This window comes from Dermacentor andersoni, chromosome 7, assembly GCF_023375885.2.
Source record: "Dermacentor andersoni chromosome 7, qqDerAnde1_hic_scaffold, whole genome shotgun sequence".
NCBI classification, from domain to species: Eukaryota; Metazoa; Arthropoda; class Arachnida; order Ixodida; family Ixodidae; genus Dermacentor; species Dermacentor andersoni.
The window spans coordinates 53,747,096-53,766,770 of NC_092820.1; the positions used below are offsets into that span (position 1 = coordinate 53,747,096).

The 19,675-nt window shown below is 44.6% G+C and overlaps 1 protein-coding gene across 1 annotated transcript in view; it reads left to right on the top strand.

Annotated features, from left to right (window-relative positions):
* Positions 1-19,675, top strand: part of LOC129385867 (uncharacterized) — a 63,744-nt gene that overhangs the window by 26,105 nt on the left and 17,964 nt on the right. Inside the window, exon 2 of the mRNA XM_055073040.2 lies at positions 4,539-4,715. Within this exon, the coding sequence (XP_054929015.2) occupies positions 4,539-4,715 (177 nt within the window). The remainder of the gene's footprint in view (positions 1-4,538; positions 4,716-19,675) is intronic.

The following is a 19,675-nucleotide window of genomic DNA, read 5'->3' on the forward strand; positions in this document are numbered from 1 at the left end:
AGTACGAACCTATCGTCGAGGGTGCTTCAAGAATGGAGAATATTTCGGAGCGCGGCACAAGTCGGGATAAATAGTCGGCAGAGGAGTAGGCTTAGGGGAACGTAGTCTTGATGGAAAATGCGCCTGCTCTAAGCTTGGTGGGCTTCGTTTATAGGAGGCAGGCTCAAAATGAAGCTAACAAATCAGGCTGCTCTTTAATGGGGTCCACTCTAAGGGTGAAGTGGCGCGCACGAACTCAGTTCACTTTTGCCACTTATCGATGGCGATGGCAGGAAATGATCAAGCCAGGCAAAATGTCAATCGCGGGGAACAGTATAGGCCTAGCTCGCTGGCCGTCGGATCTGGAACCAACGCCTCTTGCGATCCTTCCACTGCTTATAATAAAGCGCCTATATTCGTCCACGCAATCAACGTCTGCACATTTATGGCGCTCATAAGTAACAAAACAATTAGCTTTCCCTGCGCCATTCATGACGATCAAAAAAGTTAGTGACGTTTTATTTTGGGAACGCTGGTGACTGCTCAACCGTATAGGTGCTATGGCGCACGCGAAGCTATCGGTCCTCGGTGTGCCTAGACACCTATACTGTTCGCATAACAGATCGTATTCAAGACATGGCTCGCGCAGCGACGCTACACGCAGCAGCAGCAGGAGTAGAACGCCCGCTTGTAAACTTTCGCTTACTAACTAAATAACCAACCACGGTGTCAGCACGCACCGGCAAAAGTGAACACATCAAACCTGATGACCGCGGACGCTCGCTATTAAAAGGCTGTCATGAGGAATCGCGGCAGCAGCAGCGAGCGAAATGACCACTCGCACTGTTTATCTCTTCGACGCAAACAAAGCGGCGAGAACACAGCCCACTTAAAGCAGCGAGCTATCGGCCCAGCTATACTGCCCCCAAAGCAGATTACTTTCAAGAAAAATGCCGTGTGACCACGCGCGGCCGAAGTACAACGACCCTCCCTCCCCTTCCCCGGAGCCACGCCCGCGATGAAAGACGGCGCGCTTCCTTCCCGCTTTCTCCCTTTGTGCACGCAAGATTGAATCGAAATCGTCGGCTCACCGTCGCACACTTTCACTCGCACACGCAGCGTACGGCGCGCGAGGATTGTGTTCTCAGATGACGAACCCGTTATGTCGTTATCGCAAACAAAACCTGTAGCAAGTGCCAGAGGAGGTCTACCCAGCGCGCCTTCGCCTACCGTCCTCCTCTGCGACGCTTCTCCTCGTTTCTCCTTCCACCCTTTGCTAAACTTCACCTAGACTGTCCTCCAGGTGACGTTGCTTTGCCACGCGTTACAATAACAATAACAATAAAGGGGCAGCGAAATGCAGCCATATTGAAGCACAGAGCGCTATGGGGATACAACAGGTACGAGGTGCTCCGGTGTATGTGGAAAGGTGTAATGGTTCCAGGAGCTACTTTTGGAAATGCGGTTGTTTGCTTGAAATCAGGGGTACAATCAGGACTCGATGGCAACCAAAGGTCAGTGGAACGCCTCGCATTGGGCGCTCGCGGGATGACTACAAATGAAGCTGAGCATAGCGACATGGGCTGGACAAGTTTTGAAGTGAGGGAAGCTCACAGGAAAATTGATTATGAAGAACGACTGAGGAATATGGAAGAAAGTAAATGTACTGGCCGAGTGTTGAGGTGTTTGTACAGAAGAAAAATATTGATTCTCAGTGGAGGTAAAGAACTGAGAAGTTTACCCGCAAGTATTCGGCCTACAGGGTGAGCAAACACCGCAACAAAGAACGTCAAGCGGGAAGTCAGGGAGGCTGAAATAGTCTCATGGGTGGCGGCAATGGAAAGAAACCTGCTGACCGCTTGCGAGTCGAAATCATGCCAACGATTTACTATTTTAGACAGCGTCTTATAACATTCACACTCTGGATGTCACTTTACAAGTTATCTTGTGTCAGAGAGAAACTCAAGCCAATTTTTGAGCCGCCGTCAGCGGCGAAAGAGGCCAGCGTCACGACCAGGTAGGAAAAACACCGGGGTGGTGGAGGCGCAAAGAACTTGCCCACCGGCCTAGCACCGCCAGGACTGCTACGTGAGCATTTCTTCACAACTGCTTTTTCGGAAAAATTAAACTAGCTCTCCCAAAATCTGTTAGGCGTCTTTAGTAGGAGGACAACGTGACACGGTCATTAACATTCTTTTGCACCAATATTCGCTCGCATAAACGCATTTCGATATAATTTCTTCCCTCGCACAGTCGCGGAATGGAATTATTTGCCACCTAGCATATGTACAACTGATGACTTTGTTAGGGAAATGGAGTGACATGTTTTGAATTACCAGCCTTACTAGTTATTTTATGCATCTGCTGAATTTGTTGGGCATTCCTACTATATGTGTATTGTGCTTTTTCTTTTATATGTGTATTGTGCTTTTTCTTTTTATGACCGCAATTGTTAAACAAATTTCATTTGCTTCCTTTGTTCATCCCTTGCGTTGTTTATTATGTACTTCAGTATTGTACATGAAACCCCTCCTGCTCGAACCGAATCATCGGCCTGCAGTATTTCAAATAAAATTACGTATGCGCTAGCGGCGCTGCTATTGACCGAGGCCATCCGACCAAGGCGGAAGTTATGCAAATGGTCGTACGACGCATTGCGCGCAACATGGCACCACGTGCCTCGTGCTCATGGCGGAGAAAATTATGCATCGCTGTACCTATCCCTGAATGTGTTGGAGAAAAGTCAGTGACGCAGTATACAAGCGGCATTGTGCGGTTCTCTAAGGTGCACATAAATCTAAGTACACGGGTACGAAGTGCGTGTTCAGTGCAGCAGTATACAAGCGGCATTGTGCTGTGTTCGCACAATGCCGCTTAACCCTGCTGAACTGAACACGCACTTCGTACGCGTGTACTTAGATTTAGGTACACCTTAGAGAACCCCAGTGGGTCCAAATTTCTGGAGTTCCCCACTTCGGCGTGCCTCGTAATCAGAATGTGGTTTTGGCTCGTAAAACCCCACAAAGAAAACGCATGTCATGCGTGTTCAGTGCAGCAAAGTCAAGCGATAGAGCGAGAAATCCTCCGGCAGACACTGGAAAAACTGTTGCAATGACAAGGAGAGTGCCCCACCGCGATCAGCAGCTAGAAGGAGAGCACATGCGAGCAGCATGATAGACAACACAAACTCGTGACACGGCGTCTTCTCGTTTGTTTACAAACCTTGTCTGTTGATGTCAATGTCGTGAGGCGCCGCACTTTGAGGTTGGCTGCGCGCATATGTTCTAAGCTGTCTTCGACGACGATATTTTGAATACAATATCCGTGTGTCCCCAAAATCGATCTCAGTTGTCATCTCGACTTCGAAATATTGTGTTAATTTTCTTTTAAACTAAACTATAAACAAAATGCCAGTAAAACAAACTGCTAAAAATGAAACACTGCAAGCCAGCCAAACACACATATGCACTCACATGCACGCGGAAAGAAACATGTTAGGAACCTGTTACATGAACCTGTAACATGTTAGTAAAGCTGTTAGGAACCGATATCTGACCCTTGCTGATGGTACTGCTGACGGCAAGAGTTACTTTCTGAGCCGACAGAAATAATCGCTGCCTGTGAAATGTTCACCGCGGTGGTAGTACCTTCGGCACACCCACACTTTCGGGAGCCATAGAGTAAGCTAGCCAAGCAGCATAACTATAATAAAACATTTCGCACAAGTTCCAAAGTTTGAGTCTCCTTCGGCGTTATAGAGTGAGAGGCGGAGGCCTGGATCAGAAACCAGCACAAGTTCACCAAACTTAGTTAAAACGCCTACAGTGACCGTTCGTTTTTCCTCTCTGTGATGAACTAAATTAAAAAAAAAGCAAGCAATAGAAACAAAGTCAAGAGCTCGTCTGAAGCCACAAGTTCGAAGATGAGACAAATCTATACACTAACCTTGATTACTCTGGTAGCTGAACGATCGCAACTCTGGGCACTCAAGAAATAAAATTCCAGTAAAAAGTAGAGATTCCACATACGCTTGTGGGAGTGTTAGTATACCGGTATAGCGTGTGTTTCCACGAAGGTATATCATAATATTTGAAACCAAACTCCTTCAGATAAAGGCATCCTTCCTGTGAAGCTTTATTGTTAGCTGCGGTGTACGTCGTAGGAGAAGTCGGACGTAGTATTAGACGAAAAATACTTCATATTGACTAACATCTACCGAATATATCTATCTGCTTCATTTAGAGCTGTGAGGCAAAGAACTGCTGCTCCCATGAAGCACGAAAAACAAACACACGATGATTGCAAAGCACCCGTAGGCATGGGCAGAGGGCTGGCGGTGATTATTATTAATAACATTTCAACAGCTTGCACTGTGTACTGCACTTCACATTGAGGATCGATGGATACAGAACTGCTTAGAGAGGACCGCGCTTCCTGCTCAGCCTTTGGTACCGTGTTTACATATATGATTAAATTACCTCTAGTTTATCTCTTTAATAGCGAATGAACCGATAAAGCAAATAACGTCTAATATTTGTAATCCCTGTTTTCTTCGGTAGTTACGCGGGAACGCAACAGTGACACAGTTGAAAGACATAGCGCAGTCAGCGTCGAGGACCGAGAGTACGGGTGCCGCTGTGTCTACGTGGGGAACCATAAAGGGGCCGCGGCCGGCAGAAAGAAGGGCGGAAACATCTGCGTCTGCCCCGATGAACACCGGAAAACGAAGGCGACAGGTGAGTTCCCCACCAGCATGTTCGAGGGAACATATAGGTGTACATGGATTTATATCGTGGACTGCGAAGTGTATAATGTTGTGTCCCATCTTCCAATATAAGAAACATTCCTACGCATGCGCTCAAACGGCTTCCCCACTGCACTGAATGAATATTTCTGTAACTCGTTCATTGTAAGTGAAGTGCAGTTCTGGCCAATCAGCTATACCGGGCATGTGTCACTGTGACACTGGGTGTAGAAGTCTTTAAGTGTACCTATCTGTACTATGGCACAAGGGGGCATATCCAGGCATACATCTCTCCAAAACATCTTAAAGCCGAAAAGGGTCAAACATCACCAAACTCTTACATTGGCTAGCCACCTTGACTGCCGGTTGTATTCCGGCACTTCTCACAAACAGTGCATTGTATAAACATCGCACGAAATATACGCTCTATAAAATAAACCTCAACACAATTCTGTTAATTTCAACGAGTTGTATGTAACATTTCATTGAGCATTTCACCATATATCAGCTTCAAATAGATTCCAACATGTGCATTACGTCTGCATAGTTTTTATTCGAGGGTTATTCAATTCAAAAAGAAAGGGCCGTTTGGTCGTGAAATATATATACATATATATATATATGTATATATATATATATATATTATAAGAAGCCAACAAACACTATGACTAATATGTCTAATATAAGTCATAATATATGTAATATAATATGACTAATATGACTAATAAAAATCGGGCCCCTCGGTTAACCCCCTTTCTTCTCGTTTATATATATATATAAACGAGAAGAAAGGGGGTTAACCAAGGGGCCCGATTTTTATTTCTCATATCAGAAGAAGCCAACAAACACTGACACCAAGGCCAACATAGGGGAAATTACTTGTACTTAATGAATGAAATAAAGAAACGATAAATTAATGGAAATTAAAGTGGATGAAAAAACAACTTGCCGCAGGTGGGAACCGAATCCACAATTAATTTCAATTAATTAAGTATTAATTATTTTCTAATATATTTATTGTTTCCTTATTTCATTTATTAAGCACAAGTAATTTCCACTATGTTGTCCTTAGTGTCAGTGTTTGCTGGCTTCTTATGATATGACGAATAAAAATTGGGCCCCTCGGTTAACCCCCTTTCTTCTCGTTTATTACATAACAAAGGTCTCGAATCCGGCTTCATTGATGCCTTCAGGTAGCACATGTGGGTTTAATGACCAGTTGCGCTCACCCAAAAAAGGTCATGTTCTCATGACGCCTGGGGCAAAAAGGACGTTCCACGTCCGTCGCCAAGGTCTGTGAGTGGTGGCGCGGGCTAACACTCCCAGGGTTCTACTATATGACGCATAAATACCCAAGAAAGTGGATGGGGAAACAGCGCCGTGGTAGCTCAATTGGTAGAGCATCGCACGCGAAATGCGATGGTTGTGGGTTCCGTTCCCACCTGCGGCAAATTGTTTTTTCATCCACTTTAATTTCCATTTATTTATGGTTTCTTGATTTCATTTATTAGGCACGAGGAATTTCCCATACGTTGTCCTTGGTGTCAGTGTTTGTTGGCCTCCTATGATATATATATATATATATATATATATATATATATATATATATATATATATATATATCATCATCATCATCATCAGCCTAGTTACGCCCACTGCAGGGCAAAGGCCTCTCCTATACTTCTCCAACTACCCCGGTCATGTACTAATTGTGGCCATGTTGTCCCTGCAAACGTCTTAATGTAATCCGCCCACCTAACTTTCTGCCGCCCCCTGCTACGCTTCCCTTCCCTTGGAATCCAGTCCATAACTCTTAGTGACCATTGGTTATCTTCCCTCCTCATTACATGTCCGGCCCATGCCCATTTCTTTTTCTTGATTTCAGCTAAGATGTTGTTTACCCGCGTTTGTTGCCTCACCCAATCTGCTCTTTTCTTATCCCTTAACGTTACACCCATCATTCTTCTTTCCATAGCTCGTTGCGTCGTCCTCAGTTTCAGCAGAACCCTTTTCGTAAGCCTCCAGGTTTCTGCCCCATATGTGAGTACTGGTAACACACAGCTGTTGTACACTTTCCTTTTGAGGGATAGTGGCAACCTGCTGTTCATGATTTGAGAATGCCTGCCAAACGCACCCCAACCCAATCTTATTCTTCTGGTTATATCAGTCTCATGATCTGGATCCGTGGTCACTACCTGCCCTAAGTAGATGTATTCCCTTACCAGTTCCAGTGCTTCGCTACCTATCGTAAACTGCTGCTCTCTTCCGAGACTGTTAAACAATACTTTAGTTTTCTGCAGATTAATTTTCAGACCCACCCTTCTGCTTTGCCTCTCCAGGTCAGTGAGCATGCATTGCAATTGGTCTCCTGAGTTACTAAGCAAGGCAATATCATCAGCGAATCGCAAGTTTCTAAGGTATTCTCCATCAACTTTTATCCCCAATTCTTCCCACTCCAGGCCTCTGAATACCTCCTGTAAACATGCTGTGAATAGCATTGGAGATATCGTATCTCCCTGTCTGACGCCTTTCTTTATAGGGATTTTGTTGCTTTCTTTGTGGAGGACTACGGTGGCTGTGGAGCCGCTATAGATATCTTCCAGTATTTTTACATATGGCTCACCTACACCCTGATTCCGTAATGCCTCCATGACTGCTGAGGTTTCGACTGAATCAAACGCTTTCTCGTAATCAATGAAGGCTATATATAAGGGTTGGTTATATTCCGCACATTTCTCTATCACCTGATTGATAGTGTGAATATGGTCTATTGTTGAGCAGCCTTTACGGAATCCTGCCTGGTCCTTTGGTTGACAGAAGTCTAAGGTGTTCCTGATTCTATTTGCGATTACCTTAGTAAATACTTTGTAGGCAACGGACAGTAAGCTGATCGGTCTATAATTTTTCAAGTCTTTGGCGTCCCCTTTCTTATGGATTAGGATTATGTTAGCGTTCTTCCAAGATTCCGGTACGCTCGAGGTTATGAGGCATCGCGTATACAGGGGGGCCAGTTTCTCTAGAACAATCTGACCACCATCCTTCAACAAATCTGCTGTTACCTGATCCTCCCCAGCTGCCTTCCCCCTTTGCATAGCTCCTAAGGCTTTCTTTACTTCTTCTGGCGTTACCTGTGGGATTTCGAATTCCTCTAGGCTATTCTCTCTTCCACTATCGTCGTGGGTGCCACTGGTACTGTATAAATCTCTATAGAACTCCTCAGCCACTTGAACTATCTCATCCATATTAGTAACGATATTGCCGGCTTTGTCTCTTAACGCACACATCTGATTCTTGCCTATTCGTAGTTTCTTCTTCACTGTTTTTAGGCTTCCTCCGTTCCTGAGAGCCTGTTCAATTCTATCCATATTATAGTTCCTGATGTCCGCTGTCTTACGCTTGTTGATTAACTTAGAAAGTTCTGCCAGTTCTATTCTAGCTGTAGGATTAGAGGCTTTCATACATTGGCGTTTCTTGATCAGATCTTTCGTCTCCTGCGATAGCTTACTGGTTTCCTGTCTGATGGCGTTACCACCGACTTCTATTGCGCCCTCCTTAATGATGCCCATGAGATTGTCGTTCATTGCTTCAACGCTAAGGTCCTCTTCCTGAGTTAAAGCCGAATACCTGTTCTGTAGTTTGATCCGGAATTCCTCTAGTTTCCCTCTTACCGCTAACTCATTGATTGGCTTCTTGTGTATCAGTTTCTTTCGTTCCCTCCTCAAGTCTAGGCTAATTAGAGTTCTTACCATCCTGTGGTCCCTGCAGCGTACCTTGCCGAGCACGTCTACATCTTGAATGATGCCAGGGTTCGCGCAGAGTATGAAGTCGATTTCATTTCTAGTCTCACCATTCGGGCTCCTCCACGTCCACTTTCGACTAACCCGCTTGCGGAAAAAGGTATTCATTGTCCGCATATTATTCTGTTCTGCAAACTCTACTTATAATTCTCCTCTGCTATTCCTAGAGCCTATGCCATATTCCCCCACTGACTTGTATCCAGCCTGCTTCTTGCCTACCCTGGCATTGAAGTCGCCCATCAGTATAGTGTATATTGTTTTGACTTTACCCATCGCCGATTCTACGTCTTCATAAAAGCTTTCGACTTCCTGGTCATCATGACTAGATGTAGGAGCGTAGACCTGTACAACCTTCATTTTGTACCTCTTATTAAGTTTCACAACAAGACATGCCACCCTCTCGTTAATGCTATAGAATTCCTGTATGTTACCAGCTATTTCCTTATTAATCAGGAATCCGACTCCTAGTTCTCGTCTCTCCGCTAAGCCCCGGTAACACAGTACATGCCCGCTTTTTAGCACTGTATATGCTTCTTTTGTCCTCCTAACCTCACTGAGCCCTATTATATCCCATTTACTGCCCTCTAATTCCTCCAATAACACTGCTAGACTCGCCTCACTAGATAGCGTTCTAACGTTAAACGTTGCCAGGTTCAGATTCCAATGGAGGCCTGTCCGGAGCCAGGTATTCTTAGCACCCTCTGCAGCGTCACAGATCTGACCGCCGCCGTGGCCAGTTGCTTCGCGGCTGCTGGGGACTGAGGGCCGGGGTTCGATTGTTGTATTCATATAGGAGGTTGTGGCCAAGTACTGCACCAGGGTGGCCAATCCTGCTCTGGTGAGAGAGTGCGTTACCGGTTCTGGTCACCGGGATCAGGCCGCACTCCAGGCCTGTTTGTGCAATTTTCTCAACACACGGTTGTTTTTTTTGTATTTTCCGGTGGAGAATCGCGCGGCACCGGGATTTGGATCACGGTCCTCTTGCACTGGAGACGGATACTCTACCGTCCCCGTAGGAGTTAAATTAAAAATTAATTTATGGGGTTTTACGTGACAAAACCACTTTCTGATTAGGCACGCCATAGTGGAGGACTCCGAAAATTTCGACCACCTGGGGTTCTTTAACGTGCACCTAATTCTAAGTACACGGGTGTTTTCGCATTTCGCTCCCATCGAAATGCGGCCGCCGTGGTCGGGGTCCGATCCCGCGACCTCGTGCTCAGCAGTCTAACACCGTAACCACTGAGCAACCACGGCGGGTCCCGCAGGAGTTGTACGCCTCATTTAACCTACAGTGGTGCCCTATTTGATCAGTCAAGGTGGACCAATCTGAGCTCGGTTATACCGCATGGATGGCACTCGGCTAGAGAACCTGGTATTTATGACCTGCACATGTGAGGCCATACATATTTGAAGATGTATCTTTTTTTTTAGGAGGGTTCCCGTACAGTGATAAAATAAAGGAAAAGACATTAAAAGAAAGAAAATAAAGAAAGAAAAAGGGGCGAAAAAAAAGGAACATAACAGGTGATTTGAACTCGTGACCCTTCGATGTTGCCCGGAAAGATAGCTCAGTCGGTTGGTTCGTCAGGCCCCAGGCTACTTTCAAGCGCCACAGCTCCTGCTCCGAGCGTCACACTTACGTGGAAAGAGACTTATGTTGTCCGCGATAGTCGGCTTCCGAGTGGTTCGAGTGGTTGGAGTGGTTCCGAGTGGTTGGAAGGCATACTTTCTAGGAAAAATGGCCGCTCGAGGAGAAGAGCGAACTCGAGCGGCTTTTAGAGGCTAGGAAAACTGCCTTAAAATATTTAGACTTGAGGGAAAGCTTCGTAAACAAACTATAACACGGCAATCAGCACTCGAATACGACGAAAGAAATTACTGAGACGTGGAAAATTCCCTTGAAAAAAATCTGGTTTGCGAGACAAATGCTTGTATGTTTTGAACCTCTTAAAAGATGAGGGGGGAAATATGCGCTCACCGAGAGGGCATCTTCAGCACGGGACCACCCCAAGGCACCTTACAGAGATGTGGAGAGCTTCGCGGCCGGAACGAAGCATCCCCTCTCCGCCGGCCAAGAGGGGAAAACGCGCTTTCCGATCGCTCAAGGTTGCGCGGACAAAGCATAACTCTAGCGTCTAGGAAAAGCTTAACCAGGTGCGATGGCGGCACGCATAGCGTGGGAAGCTAGCCGCCAGAATAACTATACCAAGGACTGCTGCTGACGACGGCGAAATACCTTCGTGTAATTATAATAACCCTAATAGGACTACTTTCGAAAGAAAAAAAAAAAAGGAAACGGCCCAGAGGGCTATGCTACGAGAGCTATGACTGATAGTTTTCTATATATATATATATATATGGGATCGCATGCGCGCGCTGTTGCTTTGTCTCTGCGTGTAGTAGTTAAGAGAGCCAGTTTAAGGGCGGAGAAGAAGAAAGGAAAGAAAATCAAAAACTGCAGCGCCGTGGTTTTAAAGCGCACCCGTGGCAGAGAAACGGAATGCGATATAAGCGTGCGTAGCCATGATACGCACACGACAAACTGCCTTAAAATATTTAGACTTGAGGGAAAGCTTCGGTAACAAACGATAGCACAGCAATCAGCACTCGAATATAATTATAACCCTAATACTAATTGTAAATATGCATCTCATCTATGGGATCTAATGCGCGTGCTGTTGCTTTGTTCTTTGTGTAGTAGTTAAGAGAGCCAGCTTAAGGGCGGAGAAGAAGGAAGAAAAGGAAAGTCTCTGAAGCAAAATTACAGCGCCGTGGTTTTAAAGCGCACCCGTGGTAGAGAAATGGAAGGCGATATAAGCGTGCGTGGCCATGATACGCACACGACAAACTGCCTTAAAATATTTAGACTTGAGGGAAAGCTTCGTAAACAAACTATAACACGGCAATCAGCACTCGAATACGACGAGCGAAATTACTGAGACGTGGAAAATTCCCTTGAAAAAAATCTGGTTTGCCAGACAAATGCTTGTATGTATTGAACCTCTTAAAAGATGAGGGGGGAAATATGCGCTCACCGAGAGGGCATCTTCAGCACGGGACCACCCCAAGGCACCTTACAGATATATACACGCTAGTAAAAGTTATTATCGCCAGATTGAGTTTAGCACAAATTCTGCATAACCACTTTTCTGCATAATCACCGTAAACTTCGGGGCAATTTTCGTACCGCTGCACTATTTTCCTTAGTCCCTCTGCATAGAAGTCAGGCGCCGGAGTATTGAACTTGTTGACAACGGCGGCATTGAGTTTCTTGTTGTCTTCAGGCCGTTGTCCCCCAAGCGCCTGTTTCAAGCGCAAAAGAGGAAATGGTCGTTTTGTGCAAGGTCCAGACTGTCGTGTGGGTGACCAAAAAATTTCCAGCAAAAATCCTAAGTTTTCTCTTTCGTTCGGACAGTGGTGTCAGGATGCGCGTTGTAATGGAGGAGGACATTTCAAAGCAACAATTTCCCACGCCTAAGTATGATGAGCATTTCGCAGTATACGTCAGCTGCAAGTGTGGTCGCACGTTCAATGAAATCAACCAAAAGAACTTCATTTTCGTATCAGAAAACGGTACCCATCATTTTCCGAGTCGACTAGGGAGATTGCTTGAACTTTTTTTTTTGTTTTTGTGAGCGGGCATGGCTCCACTGCATTGATTGTTGTTTTGTTTCTCTTCATGCCAAATCTCTTCAGCTGTAACTATGTGAGAAAAGAACTCATCTCTGTCTTGTCGGTAGTTCTCTAAAAACGCTCGTGCACTTGACATTTTTTTGTTGTTTCAGTTGCTCGGTAAGCATTTATGCTGCCCATCTTGTACATATTTGGTGATATCTGAGATTTGCAGTTACAATCGTGCAAATTGTAGTGCGTCCAACAAGAGGAAATTTATAAGCCAGACCGATATTTGTCAGTCGTGGATCTAATCGAAATTCCCGGTCCACTTGTTGAACAATTTCATTGCTATAGATGCTGAGCCTGTCACTCAGCTCTTCGTCGCGCACAAATGTGCGTCCATTTTTGTCTCGACACAATTTTCTGACGTTTCCTTCCCTCCGCCCTGTACGTCCATAAACTGCGCACACCTGCCCATGAATATGAGAGTGAGTGAGTGAGAGAGAAAAACTTTATTTTGAATCATAATGATTCGCCGCTAACGAGTTAGTGGGCTGGGGCACTCACCGAGGTTACGTCATCTGATGATTCCTTTGGATTCAAAATCAATCTCCTTGCTTCCACCCGTTAAATGGAAGCAAGGATTTTCGCGGACATCGTCGCCTGCATTGCCCTACAAGCAGATGACTACTGGCCCCAACCAATAACTTCGTTACCTTCGCGAAGAATTAACATATGGCGCAGGACAAATAAAACTTTATTCTGACATGTAAATATTTAAATATGAGCAAATGGCCCTCTCTTCTTGAATAACCTTTGTACCTTTATTTTTTTTTCTATTATGAGCATGTGAGAGCTTTACATTCCTTAAAGTGCTGAAAGCGCACTACTGAAACGCTTTTGGGCCGAAAAAGGCGTGCACAATAGAGTGATGGTTCAATTTAACGGGCTGCTGGCACCAAGGCATTGTCGTTATAGCAAAAAGAGAAAAAAAAGCACGTGCTCGAGGAGGCACGCCAGTGGTGACAGTTTCGACGTCACAAAATACGAAGCGGCAAGATGCACCTGCCATAGGCATTCTTTTTCAGGTTAATTTTGCTCTATTGAAGTAAACCGAAAAATAAAAACTTGCCAGCGATTACAGAGCACTTGCTTAAGACTTGCATATTTGCATAGACTTGCATAGACTTGCACTTGCATATTTTGACTGAGCTTAAAGATTGTGAGGGCGGACTTTAAGCTGCTAATTTCAGCTAACCCCAAAAGAGAAAGGCTAAAGAATTACGCCTGAACTCATCTCACGATGACTGTGAATGGTAATGCGAGTATCTTTCAAGCAATGTAGTGACAGACCGTATTCATGAAGTGACGTTTACTTAACAGGTTTGTGGTTTTCTGAAACTATCGTGGCTTCGGCTATATGCCACATACTCCGATGTCGTCCCAGATTCCTATGGCACTCACTTGCCATGGTCACCCATGAGTATGGCAGCATGGCGACTGTATGAGACAGATGCAATAAAAATGGAATAGCGAAAAAGGAATGATAATGATTGGACGACTAAGGCGGTATAACGATTACGGCTTTAGGACAATGAAATATTGATTGCTAAGTTACAACGATAGATTTCATTTCATTTTATTTTATTTGGGCCCAGTTACAAGCAAATGCAGGAGGCCAAGGTAAAAGCTGCTTATTGGCAGCTTGAGTGGTCCCTGGCGCCCTCTACATATTGGCAGACCGGTGGCAAAGAACCCTTTCGGAAATAAAAAAATAAATAACAGTGGGTTACATCGATTAAAGGGTGTAGTTACAATTCTTTCACTGTGCATACACGTGGTTTCTCTGTACCATGGGGATTTAAATTATAGTTTTCGCTAGACAGATGACATCCGATGGTGTCAAGGCATGAATGTCAATTCCAGCTTCTAGATAAGAATTTAGTAGCCATGGCAGGGTGTTTGCGACCATTTGATGGCCGTAATTAGTTCTCGAAAAAAGGTATGCGCCATTTTTCATGGCTGAGCATGTCACATGTGGGTGCATTCTCTTTTAAGTTTGCTATATTTGTAATTAAGTTACTTCTCTCTTTTACCTCAATGTAGCAGGCGCGTAGGAGAGTTTGCTTGCAGAGATGATTACTTTTTGTTATGTTGTACTTGGTGAAAAGCCTTGAGTGTGTGAGTTGTACGGAACATTTGCAATAGCGCGTATTATTTTTTTGCATCAGTAGTACTTTAGAGAGATTGGAAGCTGATGTTGTGCCCTGTACAATATGGCAATAATTTACATACGAGGGAAACAGTGCTTTATAAATGATCAATTTAGCTGGCGTTGCTAACAGGTACCGATTTCGATGTAGTATACCTGTTATACGGCTCAGTTTTTGGAGTATAAGATCCACGTGAGCGTCCCATTTCAATGTGTCGGTAAGGTATACGCCAATTACTTTTACCGCGTCAACAACATCTATATTCTCATAGTTGTAAAATATATTGTGGGTCAATGGAGTACACGTATCTCTTGTTCTAAAGATGACTATTGGTGTTGTATTGGAGTTTGCTTTTAAAACATTGTCGTGGCTCGATGTTGAACAATGGGTTAAGAGATTTTTCGCTGCACCAATGAGGCCTGTATAAAGATTGTTTGATAAAAAACGCTTGTATCATCTGTGTAGTTTATGAATTTTGCTTCTCGGTGGATAAGAACTATGTCGTTTATGTAGATGTTAAATAGAAATGGACTAAGGATACTTCCCCGAGGGTCACATGTTTGTATTTGTCATGCAGATGATATGCTAGTGTATATAGACACATATTGCTGCTGATTTCTAAGGTAGGATGTCAGTAAATGAAGAGGAAGGCCCCTGATGCCATATCATTCAAGCTTAAGTATTAGGAGGTCATGATTTATGCAGTCGAACGCTTTTGTGAAGCTTATGAATAGACCACTTACAAGTAAACTATTTTAGAAGTATTGCAGTGTATATTCTTTGTGTGCTACAAGTGCTAGTGCTGTTGAGTTACCTTGTTGAAAACTGTATTGAGCGTCTGTCATTAGTTTATCTTTCTTGCTGAAAGATGTTATTGGTTAACAATGATTTTTTCAACACCTTTAGAAAACTGCGGGAGAATAGATATCGGGCGGTAATTTTTTCATATCGAGCTTGTCACCTTTCTTATATACCACAATTGCTTTTGCGATTTTAATTTTTTCAGGAAATGTACTTGATGTTAAGCATAATTTGTAGATATCAGCTAACATAGGTGCAATGTCAAAAATGACATGTTTGATAGGTCGTATTTGGAGGCCATCAGCATCGCAGCTACATGAACTTTTCAGTTTGATAAAAACTGAACAAACCTCGGTAGGGATTGTCGCTTGAAAAAAAAGTGATGTGCATAGTTGCAGGGAACTGAAATGTATACGGTGGACTTTGTGATGAATGAAAATCAGTGTCTGTAATCATTAAATGGGTTAAATAAATGATCTCCGGTTAATAGGCATCCGTTTACAGAAATGTTCTTTATAGGTTCAGTGTTCTGTTTGCGTCCCATTAGCTCATTTAACTTGTTCCACATCTTATCTGTATGTTTCTCGCATGAAGAAAATGTACGTAAATAATAGCGATTTCTTGTATTTAACTCTTAACTCATTTCTAAAAATTTTGAAGCATTTCAGATCCTCGCCGTTCCGAGATATAAACGTGGCATAAAGCTTATCGCTTTTCTTTATTTTTTAGAAGCTCTTTGGTGATCCAAGGTTTTCGATAAGCTTCGTGGTTTCTTTTCTTGTGTATGAAATGTTTCGCATAAACAACTGATAATTTCTTTAATAAGAAAATGTATGCTGGCTCTGTCTCCATTTGTTGAAAAACCTCCTTCCAAGATACTTGTCTCGAGACATCTTGAAAGGCAGTTAATGTGAACTCGTTTATTGTCTGAAATGTTTTTTCACTGTCATCGTTTTCGGCTTCGTTTGCTCTTGCGTGGATATACATAACTATTGGCACGTGGTCACTAAGAGGACAATTTAAGACTCCACTAGTTAATAAGAATGGATTATAGCTCGTTATAATTAGATCAAGAGTTATTTTCGTAGTTTCTGTTATTCTCGTGAAAGTTTGAACTGCATTTATACATCCGCTTGACACAAAAATTCTGTGAAATATCCGTTCTCTAGCATTATCGGAACTCATATAAATGTTGAAGTCTCCTCCTAAGACCACTTTATCTTTGTTTTCTGAGGCAAATTCTAGCATGCGCTCTAAAATTTAAAAGGGTTCCAATAAACCATCCCGCGGGCGGAAACATACTCCATATAGTACACCTGGTGTTTGGACACACAACATTTAAAAATGTTTTTTTTGTCGTACAAGAATACTCGGCTAACAGTACACGTGATAGAGAATCATATATAAAAACAGATACTCCCCCATCATGACGTGATGTTCGGTTTTTATGAAATACTTTTTTGCGAGGCAGGCGAGAGACATCATCAGAGCAATACCACGTGTTCCTTAGCATGACTACGTCGCACTGACTATTTCTATCAGAAAAAAAATTATTTCAGGTAGCATGTATGAAAGACAGTCCCTTCTTTTGAGTGGCCAAGGACGCGAACCTATCCTTCTTGCCAATATTTCCCGAATGATTCATTTCGCCAGAGAGTCGAATGATAGCAGCAAGAACTTGGCGTTCATTCTAAGAGAGCACGAATCATTTTAATCCTTCACATTTTCTGATTCACCGTTTGCCTTACGCATGAGAACTTTTCCATTTGAGTGCCACACGAACCTGTATGTCGCCTCTTTTGCCCATTCTTTGGCAGTGGCAAGGAGCTTCCTCGAGCTAGAGGTTAGGTTTTCAATAAAGAAGTTGCCCTGGCTGTCCAATAATGCTCGCCTTTTGGCAATTCATGCATCCCTCAGTTCCTGCAGTGCAAGGCGGACAATAATTCTGTGCGTTTTTCCTTGCTTTGCCTGGAGCCTATGAAGTGCGTCTATGTCAGCCTGAATCTGATCCAGCTCCCTAGCGCAAGCGTACTTCTCTAGTTTTTCTGCTTTACGTTTGACAGTGCTTGATTCCTTTCCGTGGCTCTAAAGCCTTCTTTGAATTTCATCAAAGTGATCGGAAAGTGTTTGGAAGGGCTGTTTGATCCCGTCGACCTTGTTTGGCAGACTAACAAGCAAGTTTAGTTTTTGGTCCATATCAGCGTTTCTTATTATCTTATTTTCATTCTTACACGCTTTGGCAGAGGAGGAGCTGGTACTTCCTGTAGGTTTGCAAGACTCGCACTTCCAAGATTTTTGAATTGATCTCTTTTGCCCTTAATGGCCCTTTCAGAAACGTCAGAGCAGGTACTGTTATGACACGAAAATTCACATTGTGAACAAGTCAGAAACAATTCGCCTTCATCTATCACAGAGCAACATTCACAACAACGCGGCATCTTTGCAACTACACAGGTCTATGGCTTTCCGAAATAGGGGAAAAAACAGCAAATGAACACACAAATTTGTAGATTGGCAGTAGCGGAAAGAGCGCATTGCAAAATGAGTAACGTAGAGAAGGAAACCAAGCTGGGAAACACAGAAAGAGTGATAAGTGCCGTGTCCTTTGCGCACCATCGCCACAGCTAATATGATAGGAAACGCCCACGGCTCAGTTACGAGCTGCGCTTCGTCGACGACGATGGCATCACACGTGGTCCGACTTGCCAACAGATGGGACGAAGTTCAGATGTCCAGCTTAGCAGAGGTGATGAGAATGCTCTTCGCAAGTAGCATAGCACTGAAGATGGAAGCAGATGGGCTGGTCCAAGAAACGTTGTACTACAGCCCATTTGTAGTAGCATTGGGTCTCCAGCCAACCTGGGAAATAGAAAAAGAGCGATCAGCACTGTATCCTTTGCGCTCCACCCCCACAGTCAATATGAACTATCACTGTAAACACAAATGAGCCCATATGGGCGTTTTAACAGTTGATATGCCATTTTTCCCCCCTAGCTTAAAATGAGTACTCCCACGAGAAGAAGTAAAATAAGCTAGAACCATTATTGTACCCCCGACCCCATTTGAAGGGGCATTGCGGTTGTAAAATGGGGGTTTTCAAGGAATAACGGTGGCGTAGGGGAAATTGAGACGAGCCAAACAGAGAAAAGAATAACTCAGCCATGACCAACAAGGCAGTCAGCCGCAGCGACAATTTCAGTAGGATTATTTCTGCATTCAGATTCGAAATATCCCGCGCAATGTGTGTCGGCGCTGTTTTTCTGTTCGGAGTAGCCGCGCCTTGGTGCTGCAGAGGACGCCGAAGTCGGAACTACGCGCGGAGGAACACCAGCCTTCGGAGCGCGCACGCGCGCGTTGAAAGCTGCGATCGAGCAGCCATTTGCCAGCGACGGCACATTCTTCTACCGTGGTTGATGTTTCTCACTGCTTTGAACCCCCAGGACTCCACGGTAAGTGACTTTGAACGATTATTACATGTTCTATGAGTGTGCATGTGTTCTAAGTGAGGAGACGCACTGATATGACTTATTGAAGGGCTCGGTACAACATGGCGCGACAGTTGGCCGTCCAGAACCATTTTGCACGATCACTGTGTTTCTTCGAGCTTTGTCGTAATCGAGGCGACTTGAGTGCTCAGAGTCAAGCGAGTGTACTTAAAAATTAGGATTTTATATAATGAGGGACTTTGCCGCGTCTTTAATTGGGCGGATGTGAGCATTCGACATGATCCCCGAAGCGCAAGCCACTACCATAATAGTTACGTGCAGTGCGAGGTGAGCTAAGCTTCGCCGCCTAACCGCGGCCTGAAAATGTGGCGGCTCGTTAAGGGTTTACTGCGGTGCGCGTGTGTGAGTGTTTGTACAGCGATCATTTGAGCGAGAACCGGCGGCGCTTCTTTGTGCGCGGTATTTGCTATAGCTGGCGCGTACGTGGCGCCAATCCCCTAGCTCGTGCGATTGTGTGCAGTAGGTCGCCCACTTAGCGCGCATTGTGCAGATTTGCCAGTACGCTCCTTTCTATCGTCTGTGTCTCTTCGCGCCCACGTCGTTGATTGTGCAGGCAGTGCGCGACTGCGGCACGTAGCATGTAGAGCCTGCGCCCGTCGACTTTGATCTACGGGCGTGAAATGTCGGCGGCGCGACTGTGGTATTAAAAGCGTGTGGTGAGCTTCCAACGGCACTACGGGTCAACGCCGCATGAGCTGCCGGTCAGAGTATATGAACCTCTTTATTGTTAGCGTACTGCTTGGCGGTAACAGGTGTCCTGCTTGGGTTCAGATTACTGGATACGTCGTCACTTGAACCTCGGCGGCCGAAGCAGGTGAGTACCAGTGGCGCCGGCACCTCGGCGGGCAGAGAACGGTGCCCGTGCCGTGACGAGATATATCAATTTACGCGATAGCATTGCCGGTGATAGGTCATACGGGCGCGTCGCTCCATGCCTGTGTTCTTTGCTGAGGCCGCCACTACGCCTGCGGTGCACATACTACGCTATATCTATATAGTCGATGCTTGTGCAATGTT